The 17,633-nt window shown below is 33.9% G+C and overlaps 1 protein-coding gene across 3 annotated transcripts in view; it reads left to right on the forward strand.

The window, feature by feature from the left end:
* The first annotated feature begins 204 nt into the window (after positions 1 to 204).
* LOC143076486 (kinesin-like protein KIF12) overlaps positions 205 to 17,633 on the forward strand; it is a 77,047-nt gene continuing 59,618 nt past the window's right edge. Inside the window, exons 1-2 of one of the 3 annotated variants that reach the window (XM_076252285.1) lie at positions 205 to 220; positions 6,460 to 6,580. In XM_076252285.1, the coding sequence (XP_076108400.1) occupies positions 6,483 to 6,580 (98 nt within the window). In that variant the 5' untranslated portion in view covers positions 205 to 220; positions 6,460 to 6,482. Of the gene's footprint in view, positions 221 to 6,459; positions 6,581 to 8,458; positions 8,611 to 12,862; positions 13,904 to 17,633 lie in introns of those variants that run through there. The other 2 variants (XM_076252286.1, XM_076252284.1) reach the window with 2 other exon arrangements.

Here is a 17,633-nt window from a genome sequence, read left to right on the forward strand (position 1 = left end):
GAACTAAAATTAAAACACAGACAAGACAACTAGATAATTCTCATTCTGTGTAGGCAAATCACAGAATTAAAATACGCTAAGAACAGCAGATTCTTTTTGTTGCTAGATTATTTCCATAGATGTGTTAATTTGGTCAAATGGTTTGAAAGTCAACTTATGTGTAATTGATGCCATGTCAGTTTAAGCTACCAACCAACACGAAAGGAACAAACACACACAGGTATAAACTAAGTAAACCATATTACTACACAGTGTAGTGCCATTTGTTATCCCACATGATTCGTGTATAAACATTTGCATAAAGCATACAGACCCAAACGGAAGTCCCACTTCGTCAATGGATTTACTGCAGAACTCAATCTCAGAAGTCATGAGAAGACAATTTTTCTATACGTTAGCCAATACTTGAGATTACAAAAACATAAGAAAATTATCATCAGAGTACATATTTTACCGATGTCGTTCAGACATTGCAATCCTTTGTGGGAAGACATTTCGTTTGAAAAAAAAGAACAAAGAGAAGATACCAATAGACAATCCAAAAGCATGAGGGTCTGGATGGGGGGGGGGGGGTCTGTTATTCTGTAAACATTTAATTTTCACCCCTTTTTTCTCTAATCTTTAAAAAAATAACCCCTTTTTTCTCTAATCTTCAAAAAATTAACACCTTTTTTCTCTAATCTTCAATTTATTTGCCCGTTTTTCTCTAATCTTCAATTTTTAAGGGCATTATTCTTTAATCATTTAGCCCCATCCAAACCCTCAAGCATGCATAAGTCCAATAGCCTGAGGCAAACTCATGCCAAAATTAAAACGCGGAACAGACCAAATACTGTTACAATTCAGAACTAATTTTTACATAAATTAGGCCGTTAGTTTTCTCGTTTGAATTGTTTTACATTGTCATTTCGGGGCCTTTTATAGCTGACTATGCAGTATGGGCTTTGCTCATTGTTGAAGGCCGTACGGTGACCTATAGTTGTTAAATTCTGTGTTACTTTGGTCTCTTGTGGACAGTTGTCTCATTGGCAATCATACCACATCTTCTTTTTTTATAAAGTTGATCAACACGATTCCCCAGATGAAGGAAAAATAGGATGCAAATGAGGATCAACATTTTCTACTCAACATTTGACATCCGTCGTGTTACTTTTGTTTACATACAATAGTGAGTCATTTCCATTGAGTACGCATCTCATGACCGCGGAATGATAAATGTCTTGTGTGTGGCTAAACTTTCACCAAGAATTCAGAAACATCGCTACATGTAAATTCTTTTAATACGGGGTTTATAACATTTATAAACTAGCTAGCTATTTATCAACACTACATTTTTAAATTTAGTTCACGTAGGTGTAAATATACTTTCATAATAATTTTCCATCGAACTGATTTATGAATTCTGCATTTCAATTGTAAAAAAAAACTGAGTGTTTTTTTTTATTATTATTTATCATTAAAACTGTCGTTGTATTAAAACATGTACATACATCTTATATATTTGTGGTCCATACCATATTGATGTATCGCTAAAGTTATCTCTCTTTCATTGTAATTTTTAATTTTTTATGTGACCTAAATTGTCATGATTGTTGCTTATATATCTACCACCATATATTTACCCAGGTGCATTGTTTTCTCACAACATCTTGTTTTGTTTGTCATATTGCTGTGGCGAAGAGCTACAGTACCTAGTCAAAGGTATTCGTCACCTGTTATTTTTTTGCTAAATATTTCATATCAAAACACATTTTTTTTCAAAAGAGATATGTGTAAGGCATTTTTGGTTGGAATTTCATATTCGTTGAAGCGTTTCGTTTTTTTTTGTTTTTTTGGCTCTTTTTTTTAAAGACAAGAATTGTGCAACAAATATTTGTATATTTGGTCATAGATTAGTCTACAGTCGTTTTTGTTTTCTCTTGATGTGAAAACAGATAACAAATTTTTACAATTTAATTTGGTAGAAATATATAGCAGGTTTCTTAACAGAAAACAATATGTGTGTTTATGTATGTTACATGTAGATAGTAAAAACCCTTAAAGATATTAGGAAATTCAATACAAGATTAAAAGCGGTCGTTCAAGAGGGTTTTTTTTGTTTTGTTTTTGTTTTAATTGCTCTATAAATTACTCTCCGGGATTTTTTTCCAAACAGAACGAGTCGAAATCGTATTGACCTAATTTCCCATATTTTTATTTTACTCACAGGGCCACAATTTCACATTGTCCCATAAACTAGAAATGGTAATCCCTGGTGTGAAATAGATTGATGGGAAATTGGCCCTTCCGCACGAATCCTATTAAAATATGTTGTCATAAGGTTAAAAAAAGGGGTAACAGTTCATACTCCTCTACAAGTGACATCCATACTGTCCTATGAAAGCTTAAGATATTGCTTAATTTAAAATGAAATTACTTTTCTAGAAATGAAAAAATCTCCAAACATGATTAAAAAAAACAATAACATGGACAAAGACTCCAGAAAAGAGGTAGGACAGTCAAATGAACCCCCAAAAACAAAACACTTTAAAATATTAGGGTGAACTGAAGTGTTCGGAAATGGGTGAGCAGTTCATCTTCACTGGTGGCACAGGTCTTGTTAATCATAACAAATAAAACTGGAGTGATAAATCGGATGAAAAAGAAAGGAGCATTTGATCGTAGACAAGACGAATATATCTTGATATAAGAAGATATTGTATGAGTGCCAATCTCCATCAAAGTCACAATTTGTAAAAGTAAACAATTACAGATCAAACACGGAGCCTTGGGTCACAACGAACAATAAGTTATAAAGAGCCCTCAAAAAGACTAGTGTAAAAAGCTTTAAAAAGCCCCCAAAAAGACTTGTGTAAAAAGCTTAAAGAGCCCCCAAAGAGATTAGTGTAAAAAGCTTTAAAAAGCCCCCAAAAAGACTAGTGTAAAAAGCTTAAAGAGCCCCCAAAGAGATTAGTGTAAAAAGCTTTAAAAAGCCCCCAAAAAGACTAGTGTAAAAAGCTTAAAGAGCCCCCAAAGAGATTAGTGTAAAAAGCTTTAAAAAGCCCCCAAAAAGACTAGTGTAAAAAGCTTAAAGAGCCCCCAAAGAGATTAGTGTAAAAAGCTTTAAAAAGCCCCCAAAAAGACTAGTGTAAAAAGCTTTAAAAAGCCCCCAAAAAGATAGGTGTAAAACCTGACACTTATATTTTATAACGATAAATTAAATAATTTGGCTACTGAAAAAAAAATAATCGCGAAGTTGTCTTCGACTTTACTCCTTCGAAAATCTGAATATTGTATTTAAGATAGTATGACAGGACGTGCATGTCATCGAATAGTGTATCAAATGGTACATTTATGAATTATAGTTAAAAGAACGTTGTTTTTCAAAATGTACTTCTAGTAAGTAGTTTTTATCTTTGAAAGATTTTACCTACGTTGGTTGCCATAGTCCATTTTTGAATTCATGAAAAGATTGAATAATTATATATAGAAATATTGATAATCTTTCATCTGTCAAAGCTGTGACAAGAATATTACAAATTGACTGATTTATTTGTAATATGTCATTTTCAACCTTAAAAAACCTTTTAAAATTGACATTGACTCAATTATATCAATATTCGCTCTAAATACATTCTTGACAATTTTGCAATAATTAAGATTAGTTATTTATGTTTTTTTAAATATCACCTTTGCTGAGGGTCTAAATGGTTTTCATCATTAGTTAAATGAATTTGTAAATTCGGATAAGTTTTTAAAAGGGGGTGGTTATTAGGGAACGACCAATTAATATTCTAATCCATATTTGATGAAAAAAAAAAAATATTCTGGTCAAGGAAATGACCAAAAACAATATTCAGATTTTCCACATACCTTATAGTATTAATATTGGGGTGAAATTCTGATTCAGACAAAAACCATACCCCACCCTGAAGTTTAATGCTTGCTCACTTATCTGTTTCTTAACAGTACATGGCAAACGATATCCTTCAGCATGTGCATTTGTGTATTGAACAATTAGTTTGGTCCATACTAAGCATGGACGAAGTCCAACATTTTGATTTTATTGGAATATTGGTAGATATCAATTATGTTATATATCAGCCATTGATTTGGCGTCTAACTGGAAGTCAGATGACAGCGTAGACTTCGTATAATTCTTACAATCATAATGTAAAGACATATGACACATACAGGTGTGACTTGTAATCACATTCTGCCTCAGGTGTAACAAACACAACCAATATGACTCGGGTGTAACAAGCACACCAAGACTGACTCGGGTGTTTCAAGCACAACAAGGTTGACTCAGGTCTTACAACCACACCAGGCTGACTCATGTGCAACAAGAACAACCAGGGTGACTCGAGTGTTACAAGCACTGTCTGGCTGACTCGGGTGTTTTTAAGCACACCCAGGCTGTTTCAGGTTTTTTTAAGCACCACCAGGGTGACTCAGGTGTTTCTAGGCACATCCAGGCTGACTCAGATGTAACAAGCACACCAGGCTGACTCATGTGTAATAAGAACACCCAGGTTGACTCAGATGTAACAAGCACACACAGGCTGACTCGGGTGTTTCAAGCACACCAAGGATGACTCAGATCTTACAAGCGCATCCAGGCTGACTCATGTGTAACAATCACACATGACTGACTCTGTTTCAAGCGCATCCAGGCTGACTCAGGTGTTACAACCACACCAGGCTGACTCTGTTTCAAGCAAATCCAGGCTGACTCAGGTGTTACAACCACACCAGGCGGACTCTGTTTCAAGCACATTCAGGCTAACTCAGATGTGACAAGAACAACCAGGGTGACTCAGGTTTTACAAACACTGCCTGGCTGACTTGGGTGTTCTTAGGCACACCCAGGCTGATTCAGATATTTTTAAGCACACCCCGGCTGACTAAGGTGTTTGTAGGCACACCCAGGCTGACTTATGTCTTACAAGCACACCCAGGTTGACTCGGGTGTTGTAAGCACACCCAGGCTGACTCAGGTGTTACAAGCACACCACGACTGACTTATGTCTTACAAGCACTTCCAGGTTGACTCGGGTGTTGTAAGCACATCCAGGCTGACTCAGGTGTTACAAGCACATCCCGGTTGACTCATGTGTAAAAAGCACACCTAGTCTGACTCGGTGTCACAATCACATCCAGGCTGACTCAGACGTTCCAAGCACATCCTGGCTGGCTCACGTTTAACAATCATACCAAAGCTGACTCAAATGTTCGAAGCACATTCAGGCTGACACATGTGTAACAAACACACCCAGGCTTACTCCGGTGTTTCAAGCACATCCAGGCTGACCTAGAGGTTATATGCACACCCAGGCTGACTCAGATGTTTCAAGAACATTCTGGCTGACTGCTTTGTTACAAGCGCATCCAAGCAAACAGATTTGGTCTAAATATATTAAGATTAAATAATTATGTATATTCGGTATCAGAGTCTATAACTTGAACAAGTTTAATGTAATCCTGGCTTGTAAACATTGATTCTTACTGTCTTACTTCAGACAACTTTTTGATCCTTGGAGGAGCTGATACATTGTCTTATATATAGCATGCAACATGTTAAAAATGCTTGTCTTAAATGACGGTTACAGACGTATATGCATGATGCATGACAAAAGCTGTTAAGCATTGATTTTTGAAAATAGGGCAAACCTTTTTACTTTGTTTATGTAATGAAAACTGAGGAATTATGTATATAAAATAAATGACTAACTGTAAACGACATTCCTTAACTGAATGTGTGTTTTGAACCCCACTATAATTTTACCACCATTTAACAAGATTGTTTATATCCGCTCAATTATCATTATTTTGACTTTAAAATGTAACGTTTCCAGTCATGATTGAGAAATTTGAGATCTTCTTCAAGAGATCGATTTGGTATGTTTTTATTGGAAACGTATAATTTCTACACAATAGAATATTTCTTTTTGATGTCCGATTTCTTGCAACAGTGGACATTACATGTACGATTTTTAATAACTTGCTAAAACACGGATTTAGATATTTTTACAAAAAGGTTAGCAAAACACTTAATTATGAACTTATTTCATATTTTGAAATTTTACATTTATTTGTTGTAATAAAATGCGTAAAGGAAATGACTAGAAATTGAGTTGAAAGAGGATATATATAATAATTCGTTTCGGTTTAGAATTTTATGCGTTTTCTGATCCTTAAACTTTTTTTTAAAAATATTAATAGTTTTAAATTTTAATATTTTGTACTAAATATCATCATTTATAACATGTTATTTATTGATTGTAGTTAACCTTGGATTTATTCCTTAAAAGAAATCTGATGCATTTTTCCAAATAAAATGGAAAGTTGACGACATTAAATGGGAGGTTATAACTGTTATAGATAACGACATAAACTCAAACGTTTTTATTTGGAATCATTTATAAGTTGTTTTGTTCAGTTTCGGGATTAAAGTTCCATTTATTATTCAACATTTAGAACACTAAAACAGAAAACTGGAGATGAAATTCGATACTTATAAAGGACTGAACAACAAAAGGAAGAAAAATCAAGAGAACAGTGTGCCGTCTTCTAGCAGGTCTTTAGGACTCTTTCCAACGTAAGTTTGTTTTAGTAATCACATATTTTTGACGTATTTGTATACATAGTAGACCGTTGGTTTTCCTGTTTGAATTGTTTTAAACTAGCCATTTTGGGGCCGTCTATAGCTTGTTGATCAGTGTAAGACAAGGCTTTGTGTTGAAGACCATACCTTGACCTATATAGTTGTTAACTTGTTATGCATTGTGACATGGATGTTGAGCAGTCTCATTGGCACTCATACCACATCTTCTTATTTATATGATAATACAGACAAACTGTGGTATAGCCTCTCAGTAAATTATCAGTAGTATATTTCCAAGATATCACAAATAGTCATATTTTAATAGGTTATTTGGTAGTGATTTATTCGTCTTTGCTCTGCAATCCTTCATTGTGTGCTTATTTGTGAATTACTCTTATGAGAAGATACAGAAACGTCGAAGTATATGATGTTTATATTTATGAATACGTAAACTTAAATAATCGGCTTATGTGCGCAGGTCACAAATTTCTGGAGTGACACTCAAATCCTACAGGCCCGAAACTGAAGTAAACGACATTTTAGTTAGATTCTTTTGGCAGGTAGAATTGATTTGTAAAGGCATGACAGCATTTTAACAAGCCTTGCATGACTGGTGGGCTTGTTGTTGAGTATGAACGCATACATAGTAACATGTATATTTAAGCATATTAATTCCCACTTCGCTACAGATATATACTTTTATTTAGATTGGGTATCAGGTAATGAAGGCTGATCACAAATAAGATGATCATGGTAAAAACGATCTTATTGAAAGTTTTTTGTTGTCACGAAATTTGCTTCATAATATAAATTCCTTTCGAAATTTAATGGGATAGTTTAGTTTAGTTTAGTTTGAACATATTTATTTATATATTATAGTGGATTGGGAAACAAGTTTTGCAACTTATATTAATCCATTTCACTTTGCGGGTGCGAGTGCTGCCTTGTAGCGGCATTAGCCTGCTCTTTTCCGAAATCTACAAGGGTGTCTTTCAAACGTGCAAGAGATATGGCTCTCTCTTAACACGGGTCAGCCATTTGTCGTCCCCTTCCGACGGACTTTCATTGTTTCGTCAAGACCATTCTCGCAAATGGTGTCAAGGGAGAGCCGAAAATTGAGTTCCTGGAATTCTTATCCGGGAACGGAAATCGAACCAGAAACCTTTGTGTTAGTAGTCCGATGTCCTAACCACTATACCACGGCTCTCTGAAAAGATATTATGACAATGTTTACAACAAAGTGTCCGGGGGAACCTCTGTAAGGCGTAGCAAATATACGATGACAGTGTAGTTTCTTTGGAGCCATGGTCACGAGGGGTAGAAAAATAAGGACGAATTAAATATCATTCATGCAATGAGACAGCTGTTTGTAGCGTAGGCGTTCGAAAAGTAGTCTTTCCTTTTAAATCACGGGCTTTCCCTTCTAAAAAAGATATATAACTCAATAGTTTACCGTTTTTATTTATTAATAATTATTCCTCTGTTTGTTTGTTTATCTATTTATGATTTTTCCATGGTGACATATATCCAGAGAATGCGGAAAGCTTGAGTGTTTAATTATTTCCGTGGAATTATTCGTTTTAGGGCATTTAAAAATTAAAATTAAGTCTAAATGGTCAATATTTATCTTTCTCTTTAAAATAACTATCGAATAAAATTAGTGATGTTTTAAATTTTCAATAAAGATCTAAATTCATAAAAATCTTAATGTCATATTAAAGTTTATTTTATGGTAACAATAGAATGACTCCAAGGAACATTAAATCTTCACCTACTTTTAAAATTACCACAAATTTGGTCTGGTTTCTAATTTAAACTCAAAATTTACGACAACCACTTACTTCTATGTAAACAATTATAGTTTTACAGTGTTTTAATTGTACGGACAATAACTTGAGATTTCGACTTCAGTGTATATAAAATTAGGTGTATATCTAAAAGAGACTTTCGTAGAATTGTTCTTAAACGGAATATGTAATGTCTCAGGGATTTTCAATCAGAAGAGCAAGCTTACGAAGCAACAGGTATAGTGTTCATATAGTATTCATGGGTTCATTCATTAATCATGGGTTTATATAGTATTCGTGTGTTTATATAGTATTCATTAATTAATACAGTAGTCATGGATTCATAGAGTTTTCATGGGTTCATATAGTATTCATGGGTTTAGACAGTATTCATGGGTCCATATAATATTCATGGGTTCATATAGTATTCATGGGTTTAGATAGTATTCATGGGTTCATATAGTATTCATCGGTTCAGATAGTATTCACGGGTACATATAGTATTCATGGGTTCAGTATAGTATTCATGGGTTCAGTATAGTATTCATGGGTTTATTCATTAATCATGGGTGTATATAGTATTCATTCATGGGTTCATAATTATAGTATTCAAGGGTTCATATAGTATCCAAAGGTTCATATAGTATTCATGGGTTCAAACAGTATTCAAGGGTTCATACAGTATTCATGGGTTCATATAGTATTCATGGCTTCATAATTATAGTATTCAAGGGTTCATACAGTATTCAAGGGTTCATACAGTATTCATGGGTTCATATAGTATTCATGTACTTTATGTCTTATACAGTATTCATGGGCTCAAGTGTGCGTCATGTCCTAAGTCAAAAGCCTCTAGTCATGTGTATATTTTGCAGTAAACACGTTTTTAACATATGTCACAGACTCACAGTATACATATGTTACAGATGTCTTAGTGGATAAGTGTTCATCTTAAGTTCAAGTGGACACATGTCTAACATATGTCACAACGAACACATATGTAACATGTTCAACGAAGTACATGCTTAACATACATGTATGTAACAGGAGACATGTTTAACATACTTCCAACGAGGCAAATGCGTAGCATATGTAACAGGAGACATGTTTAACATATGTCTCAGGGAACACGTGTGTAAGAAGTCACATGAGGCATATGTGTAACATATGTTCCAGGATACACATATGTATCAAATCACTATAGTATTTAAAAGCATTTGAAACCATCAGAATGCACAGGATAATATATCATTCATTTAGCTTTCATTTAATTAAAATTTACTTTTTCACAGAAATAATTTTTCCTCGTTTTGTCTTTTTCTGTGCTCGAGTTCCTGTGACAAGTCTTCCTACTTATGTCTTCCGTTTTTCTCTATCCGGCTTTTTTCAGACATTTAGATCGTCCTAAGTCTATTTACATAAAACAAACCCATTTCAGTTTATGGTATTAATGAAACGTTTAATTCGTCTGAAATGTCATTAAATGCATTGACTTTTAGGAACACCATCAAGGGCTTTTGATTGAGAATTAACGAGCAGTGAAGAGATTGCTATTAACAGAACAAATCTTGTAAAACCATTTATAGTCTAGAGTAATTAAGTAAGGCCAAATAAAGTTATATGTGTGTTTCCTATTTCCCTGCCTACCCTATAACTTGAGATCACCCCAGTTTTTGGTGGGGTTCGTGTTGCTTAGTCTTTAGTTTTCTATGTTGTGTCTTCTGTACTATTATTTGTCTGTTTGTCTTTTTATTTAGCCATGGCGTTGTCAGTTTATTTTTTAATTTTTGAGTTTGACTGTCACTCTGGTATCTTTCGTCCCTCTCTTATAAGTACCCTACCTTAAAGTTTTGTTTGTTCATTTTTTCAATAAGCACTGTTAAAGTCAGAATGTCTCTCCAATAGTCTCAATGTACGATCTAAATGTCTGAAAAAAGCCGGATAGAGAAAAACGGAAGACATAAGTAGGATGACTTGTCACAGGAAAGGACCAAACAAGGAAAATGTATTTCTGTGAAAAGTAGATTTTTTATCTAGATGCTACCTACTCTATTTTTTCAAATATGTTATAGGAAACACACATATTATTTTATTTGGCCCTAGAGTAATTAAGTAATGCGATAAAACGTCTCTAAAGTGTTTGATCGTGTTGTTATTTATTGAGGTGTAAAATGTTAATCGATCTATTGTATCGATCTTCCATATAAGTCGTGTAAGTTTAAGTGGGGAAGAAGGGAATAAGAAAAGTATAGGGTTAATAATGGTTTTACATTTTGTCTTCAATCGCTTTTAACATAAAAGATGTCAATCTCGAGATATTTAAGCGTGTGTATATGTTTTTAATATGTTCAGCGGTATCTTCACTACGATAATTTTTGAATATATGATTTTTCAATATACGAAAAAATAAAGATTAAAGTGCATCAACGAGATTGCATCCCATCAGTATTAAACATATTAATGTCGTATGTATTAACTTCTATTGAAGGTTTGTGTCATAAGGTTGCTGTTACTGTAAGTGATTCCTAAAGCCTTCGAATGCTTCACTGATGTTTGTTTTGACTCCTGGGTTGATGTCTCTTTAAAGGTTTAAATGCCTTCGAATGCATTACTAATTTTGTCTATTTCGGTTTCCGTCCGGGGTTGCTGTCTCTGTAAGGGTTTCTTAAAACCTTCGAGCACTTTATTAATTTTGTAGCTTTTGGTTTGCGTCCCGGGTTGCTGTCTCTGTAAGGGTTTCTTAAAACCTTCGAGCACTTTATTAATTTTGTAGCTTTTGGTTTGCGTCCCGGGTTGCTGTCTCTGTAAGGGTTTCTTAAAACCTTCGAGCACTTTATTAATTTTGTAGCTTTTGGTTTGCGCCCCGGGTTGCTGTCTCTGTAAGGGTTTCTTAAAACCTTCGAGCACTTTATTAATTTTGTAGCTTTTGGTTTGCGTCCCGGGTTGCTGTCTCTGTAAGGGTTTCTTAAAACCTTCGAGCACTTTATTAATTTTGTAGCTTTTGGTTTGCGTCCCGGGTTGCTGTCTCTGTAAGGGTTTCCTAAAACCTTCGAGCACTTTATTAATTTTGTAGCTTTTGGTTTGCGTTCCGGGTTGCTGTCTCTGTAAGGGTTTCTTAAAACCTTCGAGCACTTTATTAATTTTGTAGCTTTTGGTTTGCGTCCCGGGTTGCTGTCTCTGTAAGGGTTTCTTCGAATGCTTTCCTTATTTTGTTTCTTTTGGTTTGCGTCCTGGGTTGTTGTCTCTGCAAGGGTTTCTTAAAACCTTCGAGCACTTTATTAATTTTGTAGCTTTTGGTTTGCGTCCCGGGTTGCTGTCTCTGTAAGGGTTTCCTAAAACCTTCGAGCACTTTATTAATTTTGTAGCTTTTGGTTTGCGTTCCGGGTTGCTGTCTCTGTAAGGGTTTCTTAAAACCTTCGAGCACTTTATTAATTTTGTAGCTTTTGGTTTGCGTCCCGGGTTGCTGTCTTTGTAAGGGTTTCTTAAAACCTTCGAGCACTTTATTAATTTTGTAGCTTTTGGTTTGCGTCCCGGTTTACTGTCTCTGTAAGGGTTTCTTAAAACCTTCGAGCACTTTATTAATTTTGTAGCTTTTGGTTTGCGCCCCGGGTTGCTGTCTCTGTAAGGGTTTCTTAAAACCTTCGAGCACTTTATTAATTTTGTAGCTTTTGGTTTGCGCCCCGGGTTGCTGTCTCTGTAAGGGTTTCTTAAAACCTTCGAGCACTTTATTAATTTTGTAGCTTTTGGTTTGCGTCCCGGTTTACTGTCTCTGTAAGGGTTTCTTAAAACCTTCGAGCACTTTATTAATTTTGTAGCTTTTCGTATTTTGTCTATTTCGATTTACATTCTGGTTTGCTGTCTCTTTGTCGTATATCCTAATCACTTTTAATCCTAATCCTAAATTGGAAGATGTTTGATTGGTCAAGTTGACCTGTTTGTATTCCGACTTTAGCTCGGGAAGTAAAGCATTTCTGCTGTATTATAATTTGTACGAAATAGATTTTTGAATTTGACCTGATTTGAAACATCACCAAGCATAGATATTGTATTAATTAAATCTTAAATAAATAAATGTTTACCAAATTAAACACAATGATTACACATTCATAATTTATGTATGGTATTAATACCCAATTGTATGGACCCCCTACGGACAAAAGAATGGGTTGGTTTTTAAAAAAATTAAATGTACAATTTAAATTGTCTCATATGAAAATGTTTCTGAATTTAAATCTCATTATCTGTTTGAGATACTATTTCAGACCGGACTGTGACATAAAGATATGTTTTAGTGATATGATCTTATATCTGAAGTGCGGGGGATAAAAACATTATCGTAATCCTCGAGTGGCTTTGAAATTTGTTTGAGTTCGTCCACATTTTGTCACTAAGGGATGATTTTATTATTTCGGATATTTTATGACGTGATATAGTTTCAGTTTATCTCCGAGATTTTGTTTAAAAATTTAATCAAAATTTGACTATATTGTCAATATTTAGCAACTCTATTAAATTCCCGAGAGACAATTGAAAAATTTATTAAATGGATTTGGAACAAAATAATTCTTTGATTTGTAATTACTTCGACTAATTAAGACTTTGACATGTAAACACGCTTTGGCAGTTTGCCATTAATTACACAAAATTGTATTTATTACAAAGTCGTAATTAAGGAAAATATTACAAGTATAAGCAGGGATATACTATTATCAATTTAGTGAGATTTTCGCAGTTTTTCTCCACCGACTTAAAATTTAAAGCACCAGGGGGTCACGCTTGATTTGGTCTATTAGATAATGCTTTAATCAGTGTGTATTGTTTCCGTGGCTATATAGATGGACTGCACCATTTGAATGTATGAATAATAAACGAAGTACTTCGGCATTTATTAGTATTGTGTCTATTTGTGTGCTTAAGACAAACCTGAGGAGGTGAAACAACTTGGATGAATCTTAGATACAGGGCGTCCTGTATACATGTAGTAACAACCTGTACGATTTAGTTTTTGGAAACATTGAAAGAAAAGGATTTAATAAACACTATTGGATTGTGCAAACTGTGATAAATTATTGTTTGACGCGCAGGATTTCATGTTTTTTATTGTGATAAACTTGCCACACTTGGAGTGTATTTGCACATAATCTTAAGTCTGTTTGTTTTGGTTTTTGGAATATCTTTTAAAAGTTTTATTTGGAAGTTTTCTATAATTTATAATCAAGAGATTGTCATTCATCTTTTGGGAGAAATAATACGAAATGAATGGAGTTGTTAGTGCAGGCAACAAAAAAGATTCGCGAAATGGAAACGCTTCAGTGTCCGGAAGTCAAAAAGATTTGCGGACTATGTCTGGGAGTCAAAAAGATGTACGAAATGGAAATCTCTCAGCATCATCGAGTCAACGAGATTTACAGAATGGAGGCGGGTCTGTAAACGGAAGTCAGAGAGATTTGAGAATTAATAGTGGTGATGGCGACGATGAAAAGTATAGGGGAAAATTTACAGGAAAATCTACGCTTAAAAATCCTTTTGGGTAAGTTGGTAAAGAAAAACGAGAGTAGGGGGTATAGTGGGTGGAATAAACAATGAATTTTTATTAAGGTATATTCATAATGCTGCTGAAAGTGATTATTGTCATTGTTATCATACTGCAGATTGTACAACGGAATTCAATGTCATCTTTTTAAAAATAATTGGAAATTTTCATTTTACTTTCTTTTCTTTTTTTTTCATCGACTTCAGTTTACACGCGTTTAAATATATGTAAGACCTGCTTCCTTTAATGGAATGAACTGTTTGTTTCCATATTGTCATTTCTAGTCGTTTTGTTGGTTGAGTCTTAAGCGTTTGGTTTTGTCGAGTTTTAGTGACCCCCCTTTTTTAAGATTTTTTTACTAGAGTTCGAGACTTTTATAATTATTTCTGTTATTAATAAATGTGTTGTATTCATCTATGCCGCGGGTTAGTTTTCGTTCTACAGGTTAAAATATCTTGTTGCAATGGGGAAAAGGGTTTCAACATCTCACGTATTTCACTAGGAAAATGCACAAGTGAGAAAGATACAGAGCTTGAATTGTTGTTCTTCCCCTAACCTTTGTTAATACATACTTCATCACTTCAAAATAATGCCTCGGATAGGTTTAAATTATGTTGCAGGATTCATTATTATCTTTTTTTTTTTACATTAACACGATGGTAAATATATTAAAGACCTGCTTCCTTTAATGAATTGAGTTGTTGTTTCCAAAACAAACAGAGGATGTATAAGTACATGGGGTGAACTTTAAAAAACCTTAGAATGCAAATATTAATTTTTAAAACAGGATGACCACTACATCGGTCATCTGTACTAAGTTTTTTTTAATCCTTCCTAATATTTATTTCGACGTTACTAAAATAAGAAACTTTCAGCAACCAGTTCCCAGGCAACGAGAAAACATTTCCATTGAGTACGAGTGAACCAAAATCGGCAATGGTGTAAAATATATTTTTCTTTTAAAAAAACTGAAAGATGGCAAAAAAAAATCTCCAACCAGCTGTCTCCAACAGACATTTAGACGCTCAAAAACAAAATTTAGTTGTTTTTCTTCAATCTCTGTGAAATTAATTTTTAATCCATGATGAAATATGAGGGCCAGACAAACATACAACCATCGTTATCCACAATGCAGACAGATAATTGGTTCTTTTCTTATTGTTTGGTTGCTGCCTCATCAGTGTATACTATATATCACATTTTCTTCTAAAAGAAATATAGCAAACTGGAAGAAAAAAAAAATAATACAAAATCTAAATACACTTCATAAACTTTTAAACTGTTAAATAATTAATAAACAAAAATAAAATAAACAGTTATAAATATAAGCGGATCAACTTATATATATTTAACAATACTTTTACATTATGTAATAGTCTTAAACTCTTAGATTGGACCAAGGACGTATATTCTATTGTAATATAAATCTATGATTTTGTTATACATTTGTATAAGAACTTGTATACATAAATAGCAACATGTCAACATATCATATTAAGCTGACACCTAGAAAATGTTTTCTTAATATAAGCTTGACACCCAATCGCGGAATTCTTTATTTTTTAGATATAAAAATAGATAGACATAGATCTAGACACTTTCTTTAAAACTTGAAACAAACGGTATAAGCAGACATCTGGTGCGTTGTTTTCTCTCTGTGTTGGTGGCTTTGACCTTTTTCTGCTCTGTTTGTCGGGTTGTTGTGTCTTTGAATCACCCCTTCCCATTCTCTATTTTATTGATCATTAAGTATGTTAAGCTATTTCGATGATGTTCATCATCTGAACCAATTAACAGCCTTTTCATCCAAGAAGTGACATGATAAAAATGGGAATGCAAACACTCCATCCTTGAGCTTTATAACAGCGATGTAAGATCGTATCCGTCTTAATTCTTTTCACTTGCGCGGTCTGTTCTATATCATAACAAGACTTTTGAGTAAGCATTAGTTTGTATAATGATGGCTACGTGACTACATAAAACTTTTTTTTTCATTTTTAAAACGTTTTTGCTAAATTGTTGATCATGTTGTTAGCAAGACGTTTATGCAGAAAATCTATGGCAGAAACAATTTTCAATATCCGCAATTTGGTTATCTAGTTTGAAACTAGTAGAAAACACGTGATTTCAATAATAGCATCTTCCGGTGATATCTTGCTCTCGGAGTTAATGGTTTTATCAATATTCCACCTATATTTGAAAAATATCATTCTATATAAGAACCGCGGGTATTTTCTTCATTTCGAAGTATTTATGGAATGAGAATTATAAAGTGATGTGGGTATTTACATGAACAACAATGATTCAACAACCTCGTAAAACCAACAAAAACCTTACCGACATCCAGTGGCGGATCCAGGGGGATTCCGGGGGTTGGAACCCCCTTTCTTTGGACGATCAATGCATTTGAATGGGGGATGTGGTTGGAACCTCCCCTTTTTGTCCTGTGTTGGGAACCACCCCCGGCCTTTTTAAAATTGCTGGATCCGCCCCTGGACATCTTAGGGCAACGATATGCCATCAAGTATGTCATCTTGAATCAACGTACCCATTGCAACAGTGGTTTCAAACTCGAAACTGAATGCGTAATGATCTAAATATTTTTAATATAATTTAATGCGCTGCAAAAACCCGAGTTATTTACTAACGTGACACCCGTTGTGTGTAACCAGGGACATCAGCACAGAAGAAAAATATTTTGTCAACAATACTGTGTTATTGTCAATCATAACACAGAAAATGTTTTTGTTTCAAAACTTGGATATGTTGACTTTAAATACGGAAATAGTTCCGCATGTTATGATTTTATGTGTGGCATCATCTAGACAGAATTGTCGGAACCAAAACATATAGTTAGATCATTAAAACAGGGATGCTGCAGTACATTATGTAGTGCGAATAATGTTTAGTTATACTACAGATTCATATCTTTTTTTCTTCTCTTGATATTAAAAGAATTTTAGGTGGAAAAATTTGATCAATTCTTATATTTTCTGTTTTTTAAGAGTTTTTTGTTGAGTTTATTGTTAAAATCGTTCGTGGTTATAGTTTCTAGTATTGCTCTTAATTCTTCTTTATTTCTTTTCTGTTAGAGTTAATAATTGTTTATTTTTAAGGATAGTATCATCTCAATATCTTTTACATTCAAAACTTTATCGTACTGAATGACCTTGGTGCTTATGTAACCAGAGAGCATGATTTACCTTCCAAAAATCATTACTGTATATACATACCAGTTTAGAATCATCCCCGACCCCCTGACATTAGCCACCACTCTATCCTTAGCTTAAAGGGTACTCCGCTTGCACAGCTAAGTAGAGGGTGGTTGCATCTACTAGATAAGGGGAAGCACCGTAGCGCGGTGCTTCTCCTTACTTAGTGCATTTTAGAAGTTTAGTGCACTAAGGCAGTGTTTATAATGTTTAGACGTTCCGATGTTGTACAGAATAAATTGCCATACAGAAGACGAGAATGCATAAGTAAATATACTTTTAATTTAAATCAACATATATAATTTATGAATTGAGAATGCTAAAAGTTGTCGTAAAATATATATCATAATCCATTGTGAATATTTGAAAATCTAGATGAAAAGATAGCATAGGTTTGCCAATGTCAAATTAACCCGTTTTCGTCGCTATAATCATTCATTATTACTATGTTAAATTATATAAAGAACAAGTCATTTTTTATAATAAGAAAGAAAAAATAACAGTTATTAAACTCA

The sequence above is a fragment of the Mytilus galloprovincialis genome, chromosome 5 (genome assembly GCF_965363235.1).
Source record: "Mytilus galloprovincialis chromosome 5, xbMytGall1.hap1.1, whole genome shotgun sequence".
Taxonomy (NCBI): Eukaryota; Metazoa; Mollusca; class Bivalvia; order Mytilida; family Mytilidae; genus Mytilus; species Mytilus galloprovincialis.